At 53.0% G+C, this 20,533-nt stretch overlaps 2 protein-coding genes and 1 long non-coding RNA gene across 6 annotated transcripts in view; 2 read left to right on the top strand and 1 right to left on the bottom strand.

The window, feature by feature from the left end:
• Positions 1–15,609, bottom strand: part of HIVEP2 (HIVEP zinc finger 2) — a 195,206-nt gene extending 179,597 nt beyond the window's left edge. The window contains exon 1 of one of the 4 annotated variants that reach the window (XM_037842122.1): positions 15,403–15,609. The gene's annotated coding sequence lies outside the window, so the exon portion shown is untranslated. Of the gene's footprint in view, positions 1–13,618; positions 13,658–14,195; positions 14,528–15,402 lie in introns of those variants that run through there. The other 3 variants (XM_037842124.1, XM_037842126.1, XM_037842123.1) reach the window with 3 other exon arrangements.
• LOC119539692 (collagen alpha-1(I) chain-like) lies at positions 12,746–15,411 on the top strand. The gene is made up of 3 exons (XM_037843398.1): positions 12,746–12,905; positions 13,084–14,572; positions 14,625–15,411. The coding sequence occupies exons 1-3, from the start codon at positions 12,746–12,748 to the stop codon at positions 15,409–15,411; spliced, it is 2,436 nt and encodes an 811-aa protein (XP_037699326.1).
• A 226-nt stretch (positions 15,610–15,835) lies between the features above and the next one.
• On the top strand, positions 15,836–18,600 carry LOC119539795. The gene is made up of 2 exons (XR_005217937.1): positions 15,836–16,912; positions 18,209–18,600. It is a non-coding gene; the product is annotated as an uncharacterized LOC119539795 (long non-coding RNA).
• Positions 18,601–20,533: the final 1,933 nt, after the last annotated feature.

The following is a 20,533-nucleotide window of genomic DNA, read 5'->3' as shown; positions in this document are numbered from 1 at the left end:
ATTTCCAAGCCAGTTGGTAAGAGGATGTCTTCTGAAGAGCAGGTGGGAATAATCAATTTATTTCTGAGGAATCATAAACAAACACCAGCCAGGAGTAAATTACAGACATGCACCACCTGATCCCTGAAGAGATTAATCAAATAAAAATGAAAACTACATCATAGGAGGCCCCGCTGAAGGAACTGGGGATATTTAGGCTTGAGAGAAGAATACTTGAGGGGAACATGATCAGTGCCTTTAAGTAACTGCAAGATTATCACAGAAGACACCAAGAAAACGTGGTCTGGGTAGCTGTAGAGGGTTCAACTGTGGGTAAATTGGAATGCCCAAGAGTGCAATAAGGCATCCTGAGAAGGAAAGACGTGTTTGAGCAGAGACTAAAGGCAGGCGGTCTGTGGGAGAAGCTTCCTCTCTCAGTGGGGGCTGAAAAAATGTCACAGTGGTCTTCTCTAAAATTGAGTTCATGGAGAGTTTCACATCGCAAAGCATCCTGTCACCACATTGCAAATCAAAATCAATACATCAGATCCTACAGCTAAGCAAATTAGTCAGCATACTCTAAATCAGACATTTTAAAGGATGCCCTAAATAAGTCATCACTGCAGTACTCCAGAGAGAATCGCAGTGACAGGAAGAAGTAAAACTTCTCACAAAACACTACACTGATAGTAGAGGCACCGGCTGCCCAAAACCAAGCTCTGACCCATCTGGGAAAAGGTCCCGCAGGCTGTTTACACATCCCGAAGACCCCGGCAGCCTGTGCTTCGGTCTTCCCCGCTCTCCCTGCCTCGTTTTTTTGGAAATGTCAAACACAAGAGCAGTAGTTTGATCTGCACAACTATGTGGCACATCGTAAAATTTTCATATGAAACTTAAAACAGAACTAGTTGCTTCAAAAAGATCACACATGTTAAATAGACTTTAGGCCTTGTTTGCTTGCACAGCTACTAGCAGGGTTCCTGTCATCCCAGTAACTGATACTATCACAACTTCTTCGATTTGCATCTCATTGCCCCCATCCCATAACCTCCAGAAGAATACAGGAAAAGAAAGACAAATTAGCAGGACAATTTCTTCACAATATAATTTCCTGAGATTATTTGCTAAGATTTAATTTTTTTTCTAGATTGGCTATCAGTACACATCAGACATCACTGGGTTTCATCTAAGTCAACTCCCAACAAACGTGACCAAAAATCAGCTGATGACTGAACAAATACAGAGTTTGTCCATTTGAAGATCAAATCTCCACACTCAGCATCCAATTATTTGCTATATTCTATTAGGGTCTGGTGATTTATTTCAAAAGGCCATTTAGAATATTCTCATCCAGTTGGCCCATTTTAGCAGTTACTCTGATTAGATTTGAGCACCAAGTTCATCACGACTATTAAACAGACTAGCAGTTCAGAAGCAAATCCTTTAGCTTCCTCTTCTTTTGCTGGAATAAAAGCTCTCCCGACATCTTTCTACACGTGTGCACTAGTGACCTACAGAAAATTTACATCCATCGAGCACATGACAGCCAGCTGCGAGGAGGCTGAGCATCACCTTTTTGAAGACAATGACATGTGCCCATTACGGGGCACATCAGTAGCAGCTGATTCTCTCAAGAACACTCTACTCACCCTTGTCACAAATGGAGTGTTTTGTATCTGATTTTTTTCAACTGAATTATTCTCAAAACTTAGTGTGACTTCACATGCTGAAAATAGCCAGTGTGGTCCTCTTGTGCTACCTTGCTTTATTCCCAGGAGGCAGAGTAGCACTCCACTTCCACAGATGAAGCAACAATGAAATTTAACAGAGGGGCTGACAGTTGGCCAGAATCATTTTAAAATCAATAATGAGGCAGGTAACAGCCCAGCCTCCCATTGTGGGGTCCCCACAGCCCCAGGTGGTGTCTAACGAACACATCCTTAACAAACAAGGACGGAAAAGACACATGAAATGCTCATTTCATCCTGAAAGTATCCATTTCTCCCCACATAAACTTTGACACACAGCTACAGACAAGAAAATAAATAGGGTGCTTATAACCCTGGATTTTTCCTTTGCTTGGAGGAATAAGGACTCAAAATGTAAATAAACATCAGGGAAAGAAAGAAAAATAAATTGTTCCACGGATAATTAGAAGCTGAACATCACGTGACCCATCCAGGAAGTGCTGGACCCACCCCCAGCTGGCCCGTGGGGCACTGTCACCTCACAAAGACAGCAGATTTCATCACAGGCTGGCGTGAGAGAAGACGGACCTATCACCCCCCTTTCCTTCTTCGCTTCTCTTTGCCTCCACAGGGCAAGGATTTGTAATCCGGGAAGGGGATACACTCCCTCTTTCATGCCAAACTCGTCCAGGCAGCCCCACCAAGAAACAACTGTAAAGTTTCTCAATTGACCAAATAGAATCCAAACTCCCTTAAGGCAGGGGCATTTTTCCTGTTTTGTGCATTCGTGAATCCCACATCTAGAGCAGCTCCTTGCCGAGAGCAGGTGCTCGGGGCATACTTGTGGAATTAATGGATGCTCTCACCAACACGCCAGTGGCATCTCCTAGGCAGATTCACCCCCTCCCCCAAGGAAACCTTGGTTGTTTGATTTATGCAGCCTCTCCCAGAATTCAGGCCCCAAATTCTGTTCCTAGACCAAAACCTTCAGAGTGGCTGCCAAGGGGCTCCAGAGAATGTGCTTCACTTCCTTAGAGCAGCACGGGCTGAGCTAAATGAGCCAAACCCTAAATTCCAACTGATATTCCCATTCAACTGTTGAAAAATGGGCACGTTCTGACGGTCCCCCTTAGCTCATTTCATTCAGGAGTTTAATTGATGATTAGATGCTTAAGAGATACATTGCTGTCACTGTAACGTGAGAGTTTGTGTCTTCTTTCCACCTAATCCCTTCCTAATAATAGTCATAGCTACCAGGCATTCACCGCCACCACGTGCCCTTCACCGTGAGGACCCGCACGCTCACGACAGCTTCCCAACGACCAGCCTCGGGCTGCACTTCACTCCCAGGCGCAGCCCTCACTCTGGCCTCCGTCAGCCCCACAGGGGTGTCCCCCACTGCGCGGGGAGGACGTGAGCTCAGGGCAGAAGACGGTTGGCAATCTATTTTTTAAAAAAAAAACATTGTGTGTACAAATTGCTTCTGCTGCATAAATGATGAAAAGACTGTATGTTCTCAGAGTAAATGAGCCCTCAGTTCAAGTCCCATGTCACTAGTGACTATCAGAGGGTCCTTAAAAGAGGAAGTGAACTCAGGTGTGGGAGCAGCCTGGGGTGGGAGAAGGAAGTGAGCTCAGGTTTGGGAAGAGCCTACAGTGGGAGGAGGAAGTGAGCTCAGGTGTAGACAGAGCCTCGGGTGGGTAGAGGAAGTGAACTCAGGTGTGAGAGCAGCCCGGGGTGGGGGGGGAGGAAATGAGCTCAGGTGTGGGAAGAGCCTGGGGTGGGAGGAGGAAGTGAGCTCAGGTGTGGGAGCAGCCTGGGATGGGAGGAGGAAGTGAGCTCAGGTGTGGGAAGAGCTTGGGGTGGGAGGAGGAAGTGAGCTCAGGTGTGGGAGCAGCCTGGGATGGGAGGAGGAAGTGAGCTCAGGTTTGGGAAGAGCCTAGGGTGAGAGGAGGAAGTGAGCTCAGGTGTGGGAAGAGCCTGGGGTGGGAGGAGGCAATGAGCTCAGGTGTGGGAAGAGCCTGAGGTGGGAGGAGGAAGTGAGCTCAGGTTTGGGAAGAGCCTAGGGTGAGAGGAGGAAGTGAGCTCAGGTGTAGACAGAGCCTCGGGTGGGTAGAAGAAGTGAACTCAGGTGTGGGAAGAGCCTGGGGTGGGAGGAGGAAGTGAGCTCAGGTGTAGACAGAGCCTGGGGTGGGAGGAGGAAGTGAGCTCAGGTGTAGACAGAGCCTGGGGTGGGAGGAAGAAGTGAGCTCAGATGTAGACAGAGCCTGGGGTGGGAGGAGGAAGTGAGCTCAGGTGTCGGAAGAGCCTGGGGTGGATGGAGGAAGTGAGCTCAGGTGTGGACAGGCCCTGGGGTGGGAGGAGGAAGTGAGCTCAGGTGTGGGAAGAGCCTGGGGTGGGAGGAGGAAGTGAGCTCAGGTGTGGGAAGAGCCTGGGGTGGGAGGAGGAAGTGAGCTCAGGTGTTGGAAGAGCCTGGGGTGGGAGGAGGAAGTGAGCTCAGGTGTGGACAGGCCCTGGGGTGGGAGGAGGAAGTGAGCTCAGGTGTGGGAAGAGCCTGTGGTGGGAGGAGGAAGTGAGCTCAGGTGTGGGAAGAGCCTGGAGTGGGAGGAGGAAGTGAGCTCAGGTATCGGAAGAGCCTGGGGTGGGAGGAGGAAGTGAGCTCAGGTGTGGGAAGAGCCTGGGGTGGGAGGAGGAAGTGAGCTCAGGTGTCGGAAGAGCCTGGGGTGAGAGGAGGAAGTGAGCTCAGGTGTGGGAAGAGCCTGGGGTGGGAGGAGGAAGTGAGCTCAGGTGTCGGAAGAGCCTGGGGTGGATGGAGGAAGTGAGCTCAGGTGTGGACAGGCCCTGGAGTGGGAGGAGGAAGTGAGCTCAGGTGTGGGAAGAGCCTGGGGTGGGAGGAGGAAGTGAGCTCAGGTGTGGGAAGAGCCTGGGGTGGGAGGAGGAAGTGAGTTCAGGTGTAGGAAGAGCCTGGGGTAGGAGGAGGAAGTGAGCTCAGGTGTGGGAAGAGCCTGGGGTGGGAGGAAGAAGTGAGCTCAGGTGTGGGAAGAGCCTGGGGTGGGAGGAGGAAGTGAGCTCAGGTGTGGGAAGAGCCTGGGGTGGGAGGAGGAAGTGAGCTCAGGTGTGGGAAGAGCCTGGGGTGGGAGGAGGAAGTGAGCTCAGGTGTGGGAAGAGCCTGGGGTGGGAGGAGGAAGTGAGCTCAGGTGTGGGAAGAGCCTGGGGTGGGAGGAGGAAGTGAGCTCAGGTGTGGGAAGAGCCTGGGGTGGGAGGAGGAAGTGAGCTCAGGTGTCGGAAGAGCCTGGGGTGGATGGAGGAAGTGAGCTCAGGTGTGGACAGGCCCTGGAGTGGGAGGAGGAAGTGAGCTCAGGTGTGGGAAGAGCCTGGGGTGGGAGGAGGAAGTGAGTTCAGGTGTGGGAAGAGCCTGGGGTGGGAGGAGGAAGTGAGCTCAGGTGTAGGAAGAGCCTGGGGTAGGAGGAGGAAGTGAGCTCAGGAGTGGGAAGAGCCTGGGGTGGGAGGAGGAAGTGAGCTCAGGTGTGGGAAGAGCCTGGGGTGGGAGGAGGAAGTGAGCTCATGTGTGGGAAGAGCCTGGGGTGGGAGGAGGAAGTGAGCTCAGGTGTGGGAAGAGCCTGGGGTGGGAGGAGGAAGTGAGCTCAGGTGTAGGAAGAGCCTGGGGTGGGAGGAGGAAGTGAGCTCAGGTGTGGGAAGAGCCTGGGGTGGGAGGAGGAAGTGAGCTCAGGTGTGGGAAGAGCCTGGGGTGGGAGGAGGAAGTGAGCTCAGGTGTAGGAAGAGCCTGGGGTGGGAGGAGGAAGTGAGCTCAGGTGTGGGAAGAGCCTGGGGTGGGAGGAGGAAGTGAGCTCAGGTGTAGGAAGAGCCTGGGGTAGGAGGAGGAAGTGAGCTCAGGAGTGGGAAGAGCCTGGGGTGGGAGGAGGAAGTGAGCTCAGGTGTGGGAAGAGCCTGGGGTGGGAGGAGGAAGTGAGCTCATGTGTGGGAAGAGCCTGGGGTGGGAGGAGGAAGTGAGCTCAGGTGTGGGAAGAGCCTGGGGTGGGAGGAGGAAGTGAGCTCAGGTGTGGGAAGAGCCTGGGGTGTCGTGTGGCCCAGCAGGAAGGCTCCCTTAGACAAAATTCCTTCCTTCTAACAGATTTGCTGAATTGGCACTGTGCTGGGTTTCTGTGTTTAGTTCATCCTTGTAATACCGTAATTACTGAATATAGTGACAGTGCAGTCTCTAGCTACAAAGCAGCATTTATGAAAGGACAGACTATGAATTGGAAAGGGCTTAGATACCATCTGTCCCAATCTCCTGCATTTCCAAATGGGGTCCGGAGAGCTGAAATGACTTGTTTTCAAGTCTCCAGAGAAAGTTAACAGACGAGGCCGTGGGAGAGCTTACCTCCTTCCCACCCTTCCCCCAACACACCCCTCCCGTTACACAAGCATGGCAACGCATGTAATTTTCAGACAATTAGACAGTATAAAATAACCTCAATTTAATTGCATCCAATTAACAAGCCAAATTAGCGTTTCATATGTACTCTATTAAACCAGTTGTCTGGCTTCCAAAAGAAATAAAGTACTGTTTCAAATGCAGCTAGCAGTTTAGTGAACAAAGCTACTTACAATTTAAATTGCCTTTCCTATAATCTTCTTTATGGAATTAGACATAATCTCCATTTTAGAAGAAATATTTTCTGCGACTATCAGGATGAGGATTCCCGCTGCATTTTTAAGGGTCAAGATTTCATCTCTCCCTGAACACACGATTTTCCGAGGCTGCGTGTGTGTGCCCGCGTGCACGTCTGTGCCCATACGTAGGTCTGCGGGTCTGTAAGAAATGCACACGAGGCTGCGTCTACACTAACTGCCTCGGTTCTAAAGCCCTCCTTTTGCTGCACTTCGGAAATCGAGTGAATCTGCAGCAACGCAAATAGCCAGAGCCTCCCCAATCCCCTGCTTTTTTTCAGAACAAAACGAAACCACAGAATAAATCTCTGCCAAACAAAGCGTTGCGTTTCAAACACATACACACTACACCCTCTGCCCAGGACTGGCACGGTTCAGGTCCAATTAGGCATTGACTAAAAAAAGGTACTCTAATTAACTCTTAAATGAATCACCTATCTGTGCCCTACTTACACCTAAGAATAGAAATACCTTGCAGTTTTAAATATGAACAATTTTGTGTGTGGGCGTTTTAACCTTTGCTGTTAATACTTATGAATATTCTCTGGAGTAGAAAGTTTCACCATGGGTTAAAATAATAATGCAATAATAATAATAATAATGCAGTACTTTACATTAACATTTGTTTCAAATGGACTTTCATGCCAATGAGTCTAAACCCTGCCATGTAAATTTGCCCCGTTGAACAAAATATTTTAATCACCTTTGCTATTTATTATTATTATTATTTAAAGTGCTCTTTAATGTCCACTCATGGGTGAGGTTTTCCAGTGTATTAGCCTCATCACTGCTCTTCTGAATGGTGTGGGATCTACCTGCCTCCTGGCTCCCAGGGGGTCCACCCCAGAGGACCTCACAATCTTTCCAACACTCCCCTGCTCGGACACCGTTAAGTGAAGTCGGCTTTCTCAGGGGTGCTCCCTGACCCCAGCTGGCCAGAGCTGTCGCAGCTCCCCAGGCTCAGTCCCCAGGCCCCCCACCCCACATCCAGGCGCTGCTGGGGATCACCCCACCTTGGCTTGCTGCAATTCTCCGCAGCCCCCACAGCCCCACTCAAAACTCCCCTCCTTCCCTAAAGACACTCTCATGTTTCCGATCGGAAATAATTATGCCTCTGTTGATACTTTACTTTCACTTGTAACTTTTAAGAAAGTTGACTTATATGCCTCTAACGTTTACTTATCTGTCTTCCCTGGATTGCAAAATACTCCAAGTCGGCAATCGCCCTTTTATCTCCCAGCTACTCAATCTGTGCCTCACACAGAGCAGTCGCTTGATAAATAATACTATCAGGTAACTTGTGTACACTTGGTATACGCGGGACACTGCGTGGAGGGTCTACAGGCTGCACACGAGGGATCTTGTCTCTTGCTCAGGAAGGCCGGGAATCCGGCTCCATCGCCAACCCCGTGTGCACACGAAGGAGCGGGAGCACCGCGGGGCCAGCTGGCAGCATAGCTGAGAACCCTCACCCCGAGACCCCACAGCCCGAGCTGGGAACCACGACGGCACTGACCCTTCTCCCTACCTAAGGTGAAATTCTACATTATACAAAATATGAACTGATACAGCTGACAAAATGGAATGAGCCAAAGATTTCCTGGAGAAATGCTACTCACTCGCCTCTTTTCCTTCACTCTCTTTTGTAAGCGTCCCTCTGATGGCAAGTCACAGGGATAGTAAAAATTCAGATCTACAAGTCTGATATATGCACTTGTGCAGGAAAATCATCTGGGGAATTAGCCAACTGGCCCTTTCAACGATTGTTTAGAAACATATAGATCCAGCTCACGCCGGGCTCGAGGGCCCATCGGGACTTGGCGGCACCCTGCAGGGCCCCTGGCCGGCTGGTGGCGGCACCCTGCAGGGCCCCTGGCCGGCTGGTTACTGGTTAATTTAATCAGCACTCCTGGCCCATCAGTGAATTGGAGCCCCAATGTAGTATTTATTAAACACTTGAATGACTTATTCTTAAAATAAATGTATCCAAAAATAATAATCAAGAGCCTGCAGCAGGGTCCCTCCAACTGAAGGCAGCCCATACAAAGTCACAAAAAATGCCCAGGGATCCCCACTGGCAGAAACACTGTGACAGTGGCAGACGTTACACATGGATCTCTTCCCCAGCCAGACGCTGCACCCCAGTGCCCTCTCCAGTGGCCAGTCTGGGGTGGCCAGTAGCAGGACGCCTCTGTCCTGACTTGCCAAGAACCGTCCCCTTTTACTCTCAAAAGCATCCCACTTGCGGCCATGACTCACGCAGCCCACGGCTGGGCCTCAGGTCCGTCTGGCTCTCTGCTGTCCAGCCCCACTGGCTGCTTCCAGCTCCCAGAAACTTTGGGCAGACCCCAGGTTTTGCACATTTGCGTTGTTCTCTCCTTGTACAACCCTCTCCCACTCCCCACCCACCTTTTCCTCATGGACTCATCCTTTAGTCTCAGCTCAAAGTTTGGTCCTCTGAGGGGTCTTTCTTCACCCCCAGACAGGGTCAGGTCCCCCAGATATGCACTCATTCATGTTTCTTCCCTAGCACGGATAGCAAATGTGATGTGACATATATTGGATCTCTGGGCCACTAATATCTGTCAACCCCAAGAGGTGATAAGCCCTTTGTTTGGTCCGGGTTGTCATTGTACCCTTGGTGTCACAGTGAAAGCTTCAGGAATGAATGCACAGATGATTTCTATCCATCAATGGGGCCCCCCTATCACAGGACTCTCCAAAGAGGGCAAAAGTGCCGGCTCTGGCAGCTTCCTGGCCTTAAATCCAGCCATCCTGAACCCACAAGTGGCAGATCAGGGAGGAAGGAAAAGAGATCCCACCTGCTTTCTGCCCAGAACCATGCTCAGGCACCCCAAACATCCAAACATCTTTCTCATCTCTTCTTCTCTCCAAAGCACTGGCTTCTTCCAATCTGTCTAAATGGCTAGACACCCACCCCCACCCCCCCACCCCACCCCCAGTTTTAAGCCGAAATCCAAAGTTGTGGATACTTGTACAAGAGATCACAGGCCACAGTTAAAGCCTCCAGTGACGCGCAGGGACCGTGCACCTCAGTGCCAGCACGTGTCTGGCCCAGAACAGCAGTGACCCAAATACCTGATTCTACCCTAAATTAATCGTGCAGCCAGGCTAGGCCTGCTTCCGTCTTCCTGCCAGTGCCCAGGGTCCGTCTCGGGGACGTCACAAAAATAAAGTGCTGAAACAGTCTCCCAGATTTCTTACAGCCACTCCATAGCGACAAATGTTGTTTCACAACCTCTTTTTTGCTAGTGTTGCCACAGACTGCATTTAGGAAGCAATGCTTTTGAATGTAGAATGTGATCAAAGATCAGAAACAGACAGAAAAGCATACTACTTTTCATGCAATTTACTTCAAATGAACACAACCTCATTTTCATCGTTTCCCCAGCTTCCTCCACTGTCCTGTGTCCCCATCCACAGTTTCCTACACTGCAAAGTCTCCAGGCCTTCCATTGACATTCACAGCAGTTCTATTCAGTCTCAGGGAAGGACCTGCCTGCCTGGCTAAGCCAAACCCACAGATGCCCGATGGCTTAACCATTCAGTTGAGTTTGCAAACTTCCTCTGCTCCTTTCAGTGATATCACTTAAAAAGTGTAAACACTCACACACCACGTTTTAGCCAAAATATGAATTCATGATGAACAGATACAAGAAGTCATAACTGGAGGCTTCTCGTTGGAATTTCAGGTAGAGGTTTAAACTGGGACCCATCTCTCCACCTCCAGGAGGAACAGAGAGCAACAAGGTGGATTCTGTCGCTGCTGACCCTGCAGCAAACTTAAAAACCCTGTCTACTTAGGTTCACGGCGTTTGGCGATTAGTGACCTGTTTCATCCATGGCCTTGGGCCCAGGTGATTTAGCCACTGTCCCTTAGTATAACAGTTCCCAAAGCAGATCTTCAGTTATTTTACATTCTAATGGATTACATTTTTGACCCACGCCAAAAAACATTTTTATCGGTCTTTAAAACTACTTTTCCTATGTAGAAGCTTTCCGATTAATTCCAGCTAATTGTTGAGGATAATTCACACACCCAAAATTCACAGAGTGCTTAGTATATATGTTGCTTTTGAGATAAACCCTGCTTTTAAAAAAAAAAAAAAAAAAAGACAGATTGATAAATAAGAGCCTTTGTTTTAAATTGAATCAGCATGAAAGATTCAACCTGATGTTCTAACCAGTGACAAAGTGCCAAGGTTCAAGCAGACACATGCACCATAACCCCACAAGGAACGCCTGCATGCATGTTGTCCTCTGTTTTGTTTTCATGGTAACAGGTAGATTTGTAAACATATGTGAGAATTAGATTAAGTTTAGCTTTCACACAGGGTGGGGGCAGCTTAGAGAAATGGCAGAGGGTCAAGAAGCCAAGCTATAATCGGTGGCCAGTCCTCCTGTTTATCTGCCCACTGTCTTTGCAAAGTGGAGACTGGGGGAGGGAGTAAATGTTCCTTAAACAGCTTCATAAATTGTTACCAAACTAGCTCAGACTGGCTCTGCAGTTCAAGAACAAAGGAAAGAGGGGTAGAGACTTGTTTCAAATGTTCCAAGTTTGCACAGGAGACTTTTTTCAAATGTTTCCAATTTGGGCAGGCTGCATGTTTCAAATTTGCATGGGCTAGTTAGGCTTGTCAAATAGAATGTAACCTCTGAAGTATCCAGCCAATGGAGAAACAGGGGAGGGACTTGCAGTTAGGCATAGGGAATAAATACTACTGGGTCGATTGTTCTGTGCGCCAACCCCCACATTTTGGTAGGGTGCCCGTTCTTCCAAAATCGTGAATAAATTCTTTTCTTCTCTACAATCGGGTAAGCGTTTATTCCTTTTAGGAATAGGGCTTATTTCTCACACATATCTCACGTAAAAAAAAGCCTGATCAATCCAGAGTCTGCTGGCTAATCTTTCAATGTAGTCAGACAGCACGATTTCATTATGTGATGATCTATACATAGGAAATTCACTTTCATGTCCCATGTTTAATAAAAATATAAAAAAGCGTTATCTACTTTAGTGGCACTTTACCAAAGGCCTCCGCAAGGAACTAATTAGTCAAAATCAGTTAAATTTTAAATTTGCAATATCACTATTATACTACCATTCCCCAAACTGTTCCCAAGTCAATCTGCCAACAATTTAGTCTTAAATACCCTAACAGAAACATATGTGGTCTCTAATATAATCACATAAAAAACAATCACCATTACAGAACCAAAGATGCCAACAACTTGATTTTCTGTTTGATACCCGACCTATGTCCTAGGCAAGAAACTCATAAGAGTCATCACTGTAATATGACATTTTCTGCATATAAGAAATCTACATATTTCACACCTAGTGTTGGCACATCCCTTTCTCTTCAAAATGAGAAAGCGTGATCCTCATTGGGTACCTGGACGTCTTCATGGTCCACGGAAATGTTCTCTTACCAACGATATCTGTGTTACCCCCATGGAGTGCATTTCAGCTTGATAAACTATTTGGCCTATGTCCTAAAATCACATCCAATCTATTCATTACACAATCTACTTGGCTAAAATTTCACTCTGGCACTCTTATAAGGTGAAAAAGCAAGCAGACATTTGCAAATTCTGGTGTATAGACTGGATATCCATACACACACACACACACAAAACACAAATATTTAAAATAAATTGTTCTTCTCAAGGACAAAATCCACCAAATATTACTGTATTTCTGAAAGAAATGTCTCTTACAAAGTTAAATGGCCTTTCTCTAGGAGGACAGATCATTGCAAACTTAATTAAAATGGATCTTATTAATATTTCAAATAATTCCTGGGCTTGATTATGCACTACAAAAGAAGCAACTGTGCTGAAGAGAAAAATCAATAGCCCTTGACTAGGGCTCTGAGTCTGCTAGAAAAAATAGTTCTCTTGTGAATTACTGAGGTTCAGACTTTGGGGGGTGGAGGAGGAGTAACCATATGTATTTGGAGGTAAATGGAGTTATTTTTAAAATGGCAGAAAAGGAAGGAGACAAATCAGTTCAAATTTTCCATTGTAATGAAAGTACCGGAAACAAGCCTTTTTAATGTTCATTTTAGGCCTAAATAGCTGTGCAGACAACGAGGCTTCTGCAATGTCAGTTGCACACACAGCTTCCTGTGTGAATTCTAAGCCATCGCAGGTGTCCTCAGGGTCGTGGCCGGCGCGACCCACCAGCAGGGGATTCCGCGGGTCGCTGGGAAGCAGGCCCCTGGACCCCTCCCCGCACACACTAAGGCTGGCTCCTCCCCGGGCGCCCGCATTAGGGCCCGTCTCTTGCAGCACCCCCAGGTTTCAGAGCCCACGATCCCTGAGCCTGGCAGGTAATAGCTTTCCCTTTAAGGACTGTTTCTGCAGGCATTTTTCGTGAGATGCTTTCAAGTCAGAAAGTGAGAAGCCACCTGAGCACCGCCCCGGACGCCGGCCTTCCCCGCACCAAGGCTGACTTCCCGCCCTGCCATCCCCTCGCCCATTTGGGCTCGGAGGGTCGGGGTCGCGTTTCCGCGTGTCCTCTGCTGCACTGGCTGTTATGTAAGAGGGACAAGCGCTGGAGGCACATGCGTACAAAGCGCGCCGAGCTGCGATAACAGCTGGGGTGGCGGCGCGGATCCGGGGAGCCCCCACGAATACGACAGATACCCCCAAATGACCCCCCTACACACATCGCCGCGGCCACCGCCGCCACCCCCCCCCCCCCCCGCACACGCAGCAGCGTTTTCCTGCCTCACCCCGACCAGCCCCAGCCGCGCGGAATGGAAAGGGGGTGGCGGGAGGAGACCGAGGAGGCGGCGGCGCAGCGGCCGCGGCACATCTGCTTTCATAGCAGCCGGCAGAGCCGCCGTCGCGGCCCAGAGCCCCTCGTTAACCCCCTTCCTGTGGCTGCACCACGTCATGGAACATTCCCGGAACGGGCCAACGTTCCACCCACTCCAGGGAGCGGACAGAAGGGCGCAGAGCCCGCTCCCGCCGCGCGCGGCCCGCACCCCGTCCCTCCCCAGCCCGGCGCCCGGCCCGAGCACGGTCCCCGGGCCCGCGGCCCTCTGCGGCCGCCCCAGCCGGGCCAGCGCCTCCGCCCGGCCGCCGCGCGCGCAGTCCCTCCTTCCCGGCTTCCTGCCTCCCGGCTTCCTGCGGCTGCTCGCCCGGGCGCGCAGGGCAGTTCCCGGCAGGCGGCGGCCGGGGATCCCTGCGGCCCTGCGGCCCTGCGGCCCTGCGCCCCCGACCCCCTCCCCGGCCCGGCCCGGTACCTGGCAGCGGCCGCGGGCGCTGAGCGCCGGAGCGCGTCCCTCCCAGGAGGCCCGCGCATTCCATCCCGGCGGCCCGCGCCCCCCCACCCGGACATTACGACAGCAGCCGCCTCCTCTGCAGAGCCGCCGGGGTATTCCCCGCAGCTGCCCGCGCGCAGCCCCCCGCAGCCCCCACCAAAGGGCCGCGGAGGGCGTGGGGGAGGGGCGGGCAGGCCGAGGGCACGAGCCGCCGGTGTCCCGGGGGGCGGAGCGCCTGGCGCCGGGAAGGCCACTCACCCCAGCCCGCCGGCCCCCGCCCGGACTGTCCCCAACGCCCCGCAGGAGAGACATGCGGGAACAGCGGTCCCCGGGCCGAGGGCCCTCCGGCTGCGCCGGCCGGGGCTTCTCCGCGTCCGAGAGCCAACTTGCAGATGCTCGCGCCCCAGCGCCAGCGATAGGCGCCGACGTTCAGGGGGACGCGGCGCACCCTCTCCACCCCCACCTCCTCCGGGCCCGAGCCCCGCGGCTGTCAGCGCCCGCCGCGCCAGGGACCGGGGCTAGGGGCGGGCAGGGACCCTCGCCCAGCGGCGCGGCTCACCTGGAAAGTCTCGGCTGGGAACGAGGAGGCCGAGCAGGAGGAGAGAGAGGCGCCGGCGAGCGCCCGGGCGCCCTGGTCCCCGCGGCGGCTGCCGCTCCTCGCCGAGGCCGAGCGCGTCTGAAGGGGGGTGTCTGCGAGCATTTCCTTAAGGACGGGGGAGGGCGGAGGGAGGGCAGGGATCCCGGGCGCCGGCGGGGCCTGGGCGCACTGTGCGCCTGCCTGACACAGCGCGGGGCCGCAGCCGGGAAGGGCCGCCGGGCTCGGGCAGCCGCGCGGCCGCCTCCCGCCCGTTCTGGGGACGGACGGGCTGTTCCTGGCAGCGCCGCCCCGAACAGAAGTTACGAGGAGGAGCGCGCGGCGAGGGGGGGAGCAAGGCGGTGGGGGGAGGACTCGGCCGGCGACGTCATCGGATCCCCCGGCGCGTCCCAGGGAGGGAGGTGAACCAGAAAAACCAGTCTGGAGCCCGCCGGAGGGCGGGAGCGCTGCGCGGCAAGGGGGGCGGAGGCAGCGGGGAGGCAGGGTCCAGGGGCGGGAGGCCGAGTGGGGATCCCGGAGCGACGCGGTGGCTTATCGTGCGGACTTGGCGACTCTGGGAGCCGAGAGCTTCCCGCCAGGACGCGGAACTGCCCTGAGACCCCCCAACCCCCATCCCACCCAGCCGGTCCTGCCTTCAGGACAAGTGGGGCTAGGTGCTCAGCAGCGCTGTCACCACGACGGCGTGTGCGCTCGGGTCCCCTCCTCCGCGCCCCGCCTCCCCTCTCGGCCGGGTTGTGCGTCCAGACCGCGCGGCCCCTCCAGCGCCCGGACACTTCCCAGGGGTCCTCGGCAGGTTCACTCCGGGGCGCGCCTTGGCCGGGAGGTCCCCGAGGTGCAGACGGCGCGCAGGGGGCACCGCGAACTCCAGCTCGTGCGTCCCCGTCCCCAGAGGGGAGGGAATACGGTCCCACCCCGGTCGGGAGCGCGGGGACGGGAAAGCCCGCGCGGAGGGGCCGGGCACTGGGCTTCCTTCTCCGCGGCGGGGACACCGGGAGCGCCGGGCTCCCTCCCACCGCGACTCTCCGGCGGGGACGCGCGTGCACCCTCGGGGGGCGGCGGTCCCCGGGCCGCCCCGGGTGGTCTCCGGCCCCGGGGCCGCGCCCCTGGCAGCAGCGCCCTCCCCCCTGCCGCCGGCTCAGGGCGGAGCCACCGCCAGACGCGCGGATTTGACCTGGCTTGACCCGGCTTTCTGGCCGGGGTTCCCCCGGAGCAGGTGACTCCCAGGGAGGGGTGGAAAGGCGCCTCTGGAATTCCGGGCCGGAGACCTGAACTGCGCTTCTGCTTTGAAGGCAGGTATTTCACCGACAACTGCGGCGTGTTTTGCGTCTCGAGTTTCAGATTTCGCGGAAAGGGACCAACTGTTGTCAAGACGCTGAAAATGTCCCCTTTCCTCTTCATTAAAGAAGAATGTATGCAAGAGAGGATGGCCCCTTTAGTGACGGCGACAGCAGCGCTGCCGGTTTCGTTTTTGTTTTGCTTTGCTTTGTTTGTCGCTTCGACCTAGGATCGCTGTAGGTTTCACGTCCCCGTGCAACGGCGACACCGTAGGAAGGCGACTCGGCAAAATGAGGAGCTGGCACGTTTTTTTTTTCAAAGGAGAAAAACCGAAACGGTTCGGAATCAGTTTCACTCCCTCCTTCTTTGGGGTTGATCTAGTTGAGTTTTGGGGCCTACTTCCAGGCGAGCAGCTCTTCTTAGGTCTTTAGCTTCTCCAGTAATCCAGCCTTTCTGGACTTAACTTGAACCCCTTAACAAGAACTTGTCCAGTCATCATTTTCTCTTAAATCTGTGCCTTTGCGTTTTGAAGCATCCATTTAAACGCCAAATGTGATTTTCAAAATGTTTTTTCGCTTTAAAGCCCACCTGCTACACACTCCCTGAGCCCATTTTGTTTAATTGCTTAATAGAAAAAATTAAGCAGTTTCTTGGAGAATGCAATTTCCCTTCAGCACACACAACAGCAGCTGCTGGAGCCCCCAGAAACAGAGCAAGGAACAGAGCCGGTAGCATTTTGTTTCGCTAGAATGACTATTAGTTGAAATCTTAAATGCCTCTTTAAAAGGCTGAATTAAGTGGTATACTGTGAATATTAAGATACTCAGATCATTAGAGAGTTAAAATAATTTTTTAAAGGTGAATGTACATCAATGTGGGCCTGAAAGTTCTGGTGGAAGGTTGTTTACTGCTCCCCAGGATGATCTATCCCACCCCTAGGAAGGACCCCTGAAGGCCGCCTGCAGTGAAATGCTGAGTTTTCACCTTGTTTCAGTCAGAAGGATCCAAAGAAGACAGCCAAGTGGCAGTTGAAGTGGAAATGAGAGCATTTGGGAAGATGTGTAAACTCAGCATCCCCTTTCTTCTGGGAAGAATCAACTTTTCTTAAGAAAGTGCATCCCTGGGCGGCAGCCAACACTGCCAGGTGCACCGGAACTTGCCCCTGGGAGCCCCACTGCCCCTGCACACAGGACACTGCAGTCCTGAGCTGGCCTACGTGAAGCACAGAGAGAAAGCCTGTTTGTTCCACCGTCTCCTCCACCAGCTGGGCTGGGCCCCTGGCTCTGGGGCCTCTCTTCCCGAGGGAATCACCCTTTGGACACATAATCTGTGTCCATGTCTCAACCATGGGTAATGGCTTATAGGAACAGAGAAAGCCCTCTTCCCAGAAAACCTCGGAAGACAAGGTCAGTGAGAGGGAAACCTGTACCCTCACCCTAAGAACTCTCTAGAAGGTGAGGCTGGAGGGGGTGAAGATGACGATAGCTGACCCAGCCTGACCACGGTCATGCATCAGCAATTGGGGTTGGCACAAGCTTGTCCTCACTTCTGGGGTTCGAAGGAAAGGACAGTTTGGCCGTCAGGGTTGTGAAATATTAAGAAAGTAAAACCAGCACGGACACAGCAGTAGGGTGTTTTTCAGAGCACGGTCAGAATGCCACTTTGCACCAGAATCACTTGCACGCAAAGCTCATGTGGGCTGAAGAGCAGTGGACAGGAAACAGCAGTGAGCAACGCAGAAATATAGAGGCTGTGGGCTGCACAGAGGGCTGTGGCCAGAGAGAAACCCCGCGGCAGGGTGCTGGACGTGGGGGAGGGCTGGCGGGGAAGGGGAGGCCTCTGCCAGGCCGGGAGGAAATGCCTTAGCCGTGCAGCTATCTGGGGGAAAGAGCTTCCCGGGCAAAGTGCAACACGGAGGTGAACGCCAAGCTGGGAGAGGCCTGCAGGAGAGCGGTGCGGCTGGGACAGAGGAGACAGGCAGGGCTCAGAGCAGCCGCCCCTGCCCGGGGAGGGATTTTCTCGCCCAGGAACAGGCTGGAGGAAGGAGCAGGGTTTGGGCTTTGTGGGCCCAGGAATCGACTTTTAACAGAAAATGCCATTGATTCTTATGCAGTTCTAAAGCTCCTGCCACAGAACTGGAGCTGCCAGACCCAGGTGGGAGAAGTGGGTGTCCCTGGGAGACATGGCGCAGAAAGCTTCTAGAATCGGGCACATACCTGGGAGTCATCAGGACGCCCTCAGATGCAAATTAAAAACCCAGCTCAAACTAGTTTAAGAAAAAAAGTGAATTCATTGGCTTCCTTAGGTAGAAGTCAGGGCACAGCTTCCAGCTCAGCGAGGTCCCAGGCTCCGGGAATGTGGCGCTGGTTCCCTGTCTCTTTCGGTTGCTCAGCTCACTTCTCTCTGTCTGGTTTGCTCTTCCCACAGACGTGCTGCAAGGGGGTGGCCACCGTCCCAGATTGTCACTTTCCTGGTTTAGCAACCCCGGTGGGAAAAGACCTTCTTTCCAGAGAGCTCGGCAGCCTCGGCTGCGTCCTGGTGCCTGGCCCAGTGGGCTTGGGTGGTGAGCGGGCCAACTGGGGCAGGGGCCTCATGGAAAAGGAAGACCCCCAGAAAAAATAGGGAGAGTCGCACAGGCCAGGGGGGAGCTGCTGCTGTGTCCCTATGTCTTTGGGCCTCACTTTCTCTGTGTTTAAACTTAGGGCGCTGGTCAAGATGGTGCATCTGATTCTTCTGGCTATACTTTCTATATGTGTCTCTCCAGCAAATCCCTCTGATCTACTGCAAAATTAATTAACTGACATGCTATTCGCTATAAGTCAAACATGGAGGGGGTGCCCTGCCCTGGGGTTCTGGTGAAGAAACTTACATAGACTTGGGGTTTGGTGGAGAGTAACGTGTCAGCACTGCCTTTTGGAAGGTGCCCCCACCACCTTGTTGACGGCTCGAATTGCTGGATGGAGGAAAAGTAAGCTGAGCTGTGGTTGTTCCTGCATGAAGAATATCCGTGCCCCCCAGAATTAGTTGAAGAATTTTGAGGGAAAATGTATATACCTGTTGAATTACTAATCGGATACAGTCCTATTCGTGTTTACTCTTAACGTGGACTCTCTCTTCTTCCCATGAGGACCGCCTTTGGCCGGGGGTGCACAGGGACCAGTCACCCAGAACCTGGCTGTGACCCAAGGTGACACCTGTCAGGAAGGTAGGATGAAGCACTTATCCCGGTGGCCCCCAAAGCCGGCGGCGTGCACAGACAGCCCCCCAGCCACGTCCCCATGTCCCCCAGAGTTTCTCCAAAGACCATCTGTAGCAACATCCCTGCAGGGGCTGATTCTAAAACCCAGGAGCCTCACGATTGGGGCCGGGAAACTCCCTGGCAAAGAGGTCCCCGGCGCCTCTGATTTCATTCGAGTCTGAGACCCACGCCCAGCACTCTGCCCCAGGGCTGACCCCGGGGTGCCCCCACGGAGGGAGGGAAGTGTGAGCTGATGACACAATTTTAACACCCTAAGCCCCTCCCAGGAGCCCTGCCCAACTCTCTCTTCCACCAACCTCACACACACGCGCGCACACACACACACACGTGCGCGCACACACCCTGAACCTGGCAACAGCTGAAGTTCCTCCACTAAATAGCCTGACTTGGGGCTAAGGCTTTGTGTCTACAGACATCTTCAGTTACAAGCCAAATACAAGCAGCAAGCTTTTAATAGCCTAAGCTTTTAATTAGTCATTAACTTCCTATGAGAGATTAATTGATCAGACTGCCCCTCCAGAGTGACAGCTGGCTCAGACTGATTGATCTTGACAGAGCACAGGTGGGAGAGCCCTGGGGCCCCCTGAGCAGGGCAGGACTGCACGGGGCAGCCCGGGAACCCAGGGGTCTAGAATCAGGACCCACATGGAAGGGAGAGGGGGCGGAGACAGAGAGAGAAGCAGAAGCCACCTCTCGGCCCCTGCTGTGATGCCCTGGCTCCCAGACAGCAGCAGGGAGGCGGCCTGTGGGCCCCGAGGCCCGGTCCCGGCTCTCACCTTGACCGTGAGGGAGACTGCACCCCCCTACCCCCCTCAGGGCCTCTGCTTCCTCATCCAAGCAACAAGGCGTTCCCTTCTCACCAAAGATGCCAAAAGTTCAACTCCTCCTGGCTTAGCCTGCTGGGGCTGCCGCAACAAAGCACCAAGAACTGGGTGCTTTAAAGCAGCAGGAACTTGCTTCTCAGCTCGGGGGGCAGAGGTGTGACGTGGAGGCGTGGCAGGGCCTGTCGGGGAGTCCTGCCTGCCGATGCTCCCGGCACCCCTGCGTTCTCCGTGACTCAGTCCATGACACCTGTCAACCCAGCGGGGTCAGAGGAAAGGAGCAGGTGCGGAGGGGGGCGAAGGAGAACCGGAGAGAGGCACCCACCTTCCTCACAAGCGAAGCACCAGCCTCCAAGTTTAAAGCAGTTGACGTGGATGGGAGGGGGGCCAGGTCAGGGGTAAGGACGAGGGGAGAGAGATTTTGGTTTTAACCTGTGCCATAGAAATTGGGTATACTCGACGTTCAAGAACTAGAAGAATTAGCTCTCGTTAACAGCCTCAAACCATTCTGGAAAAACTATGTTTTTCCTGAATTTAACCAAACAAGTCTTTTATTGGTAGCTAAGTGCTCAAACTTCTAGCATTTCCAGGGATAGTGATGTCCCTGCCCTTTCTGCGGTTCAGCCCTCCGATAGGTCTGACCCTCTTTCATATATAGCTTTAAACCCTGAATAGAATGGAGAAAAAAACAGAAAACCCAGAAAGGCAAATAATTGTCACAAGGCTTGTGCAGTGAGTGAAGCCCTTAGCTAGGAAATTTTATATAAAATAAAATTAAAAGCATTATAGCAAACAAAGTTTGTGTTGATATAGGATCTTATCTCAGACCCAGAAGCGAATAGTAGAGAAGGAGATACCAAAACTCCATGTTCACACAGCAGGAGGTGCGCCAAGCCGCTTGGTGGGAGAGCAGCAACAGCAAAAGGCTGCTGCCGTGTGGGCAGGTC

This window comes from Choloepus didactylus, chromosome 7 (assembly GCF_015220235.1).
Source record: "Choloepus didactylus isolate mChoDid1 chromosome 7, mChoDid1.pri, whole genome shotgun sequence".
Classification (NCBI taxonomy): Eukaryota; Metazoa; Chordata; class Mammalia; order Pilosa; family Megalonychidae; genus Choloepus; species Choloepus didactylus.
The sequence above is the reverse complement of the archived record's forward strand: the minus strand, read 5'-3'. Positions and strand labels throughout refer to the sequence as shown.

What these genes read in the sequence shown, in the direction of transcription:
- LOC119539692 (XM_037843398.1), top strand. Translation starts at nt 12,746, where the DNA reads ATGCTTTCAAGTCAGAAAGTGAGAAGCCACCTGAGCACCGCCCCGGAC. An exon ending in TCTGCTGCACTGGCTGTTAT is followed by an intron (nt 12,906 to 13,083) that starts GTAAGAGGGACA and finishes CCGCACACGCAG; the next exon opens with CAGCGTTTTCCTGCCTCACC. An exon ending in GCGAGGGGGGGAGCAAGGCG is followed by an intron (nt 14,573 to 14,624) that starts GTGGGGGGAGGA and finishes GGCGCGTCCCAG; the next exon opens with GGAGGGAGGTGAACCAGAAA.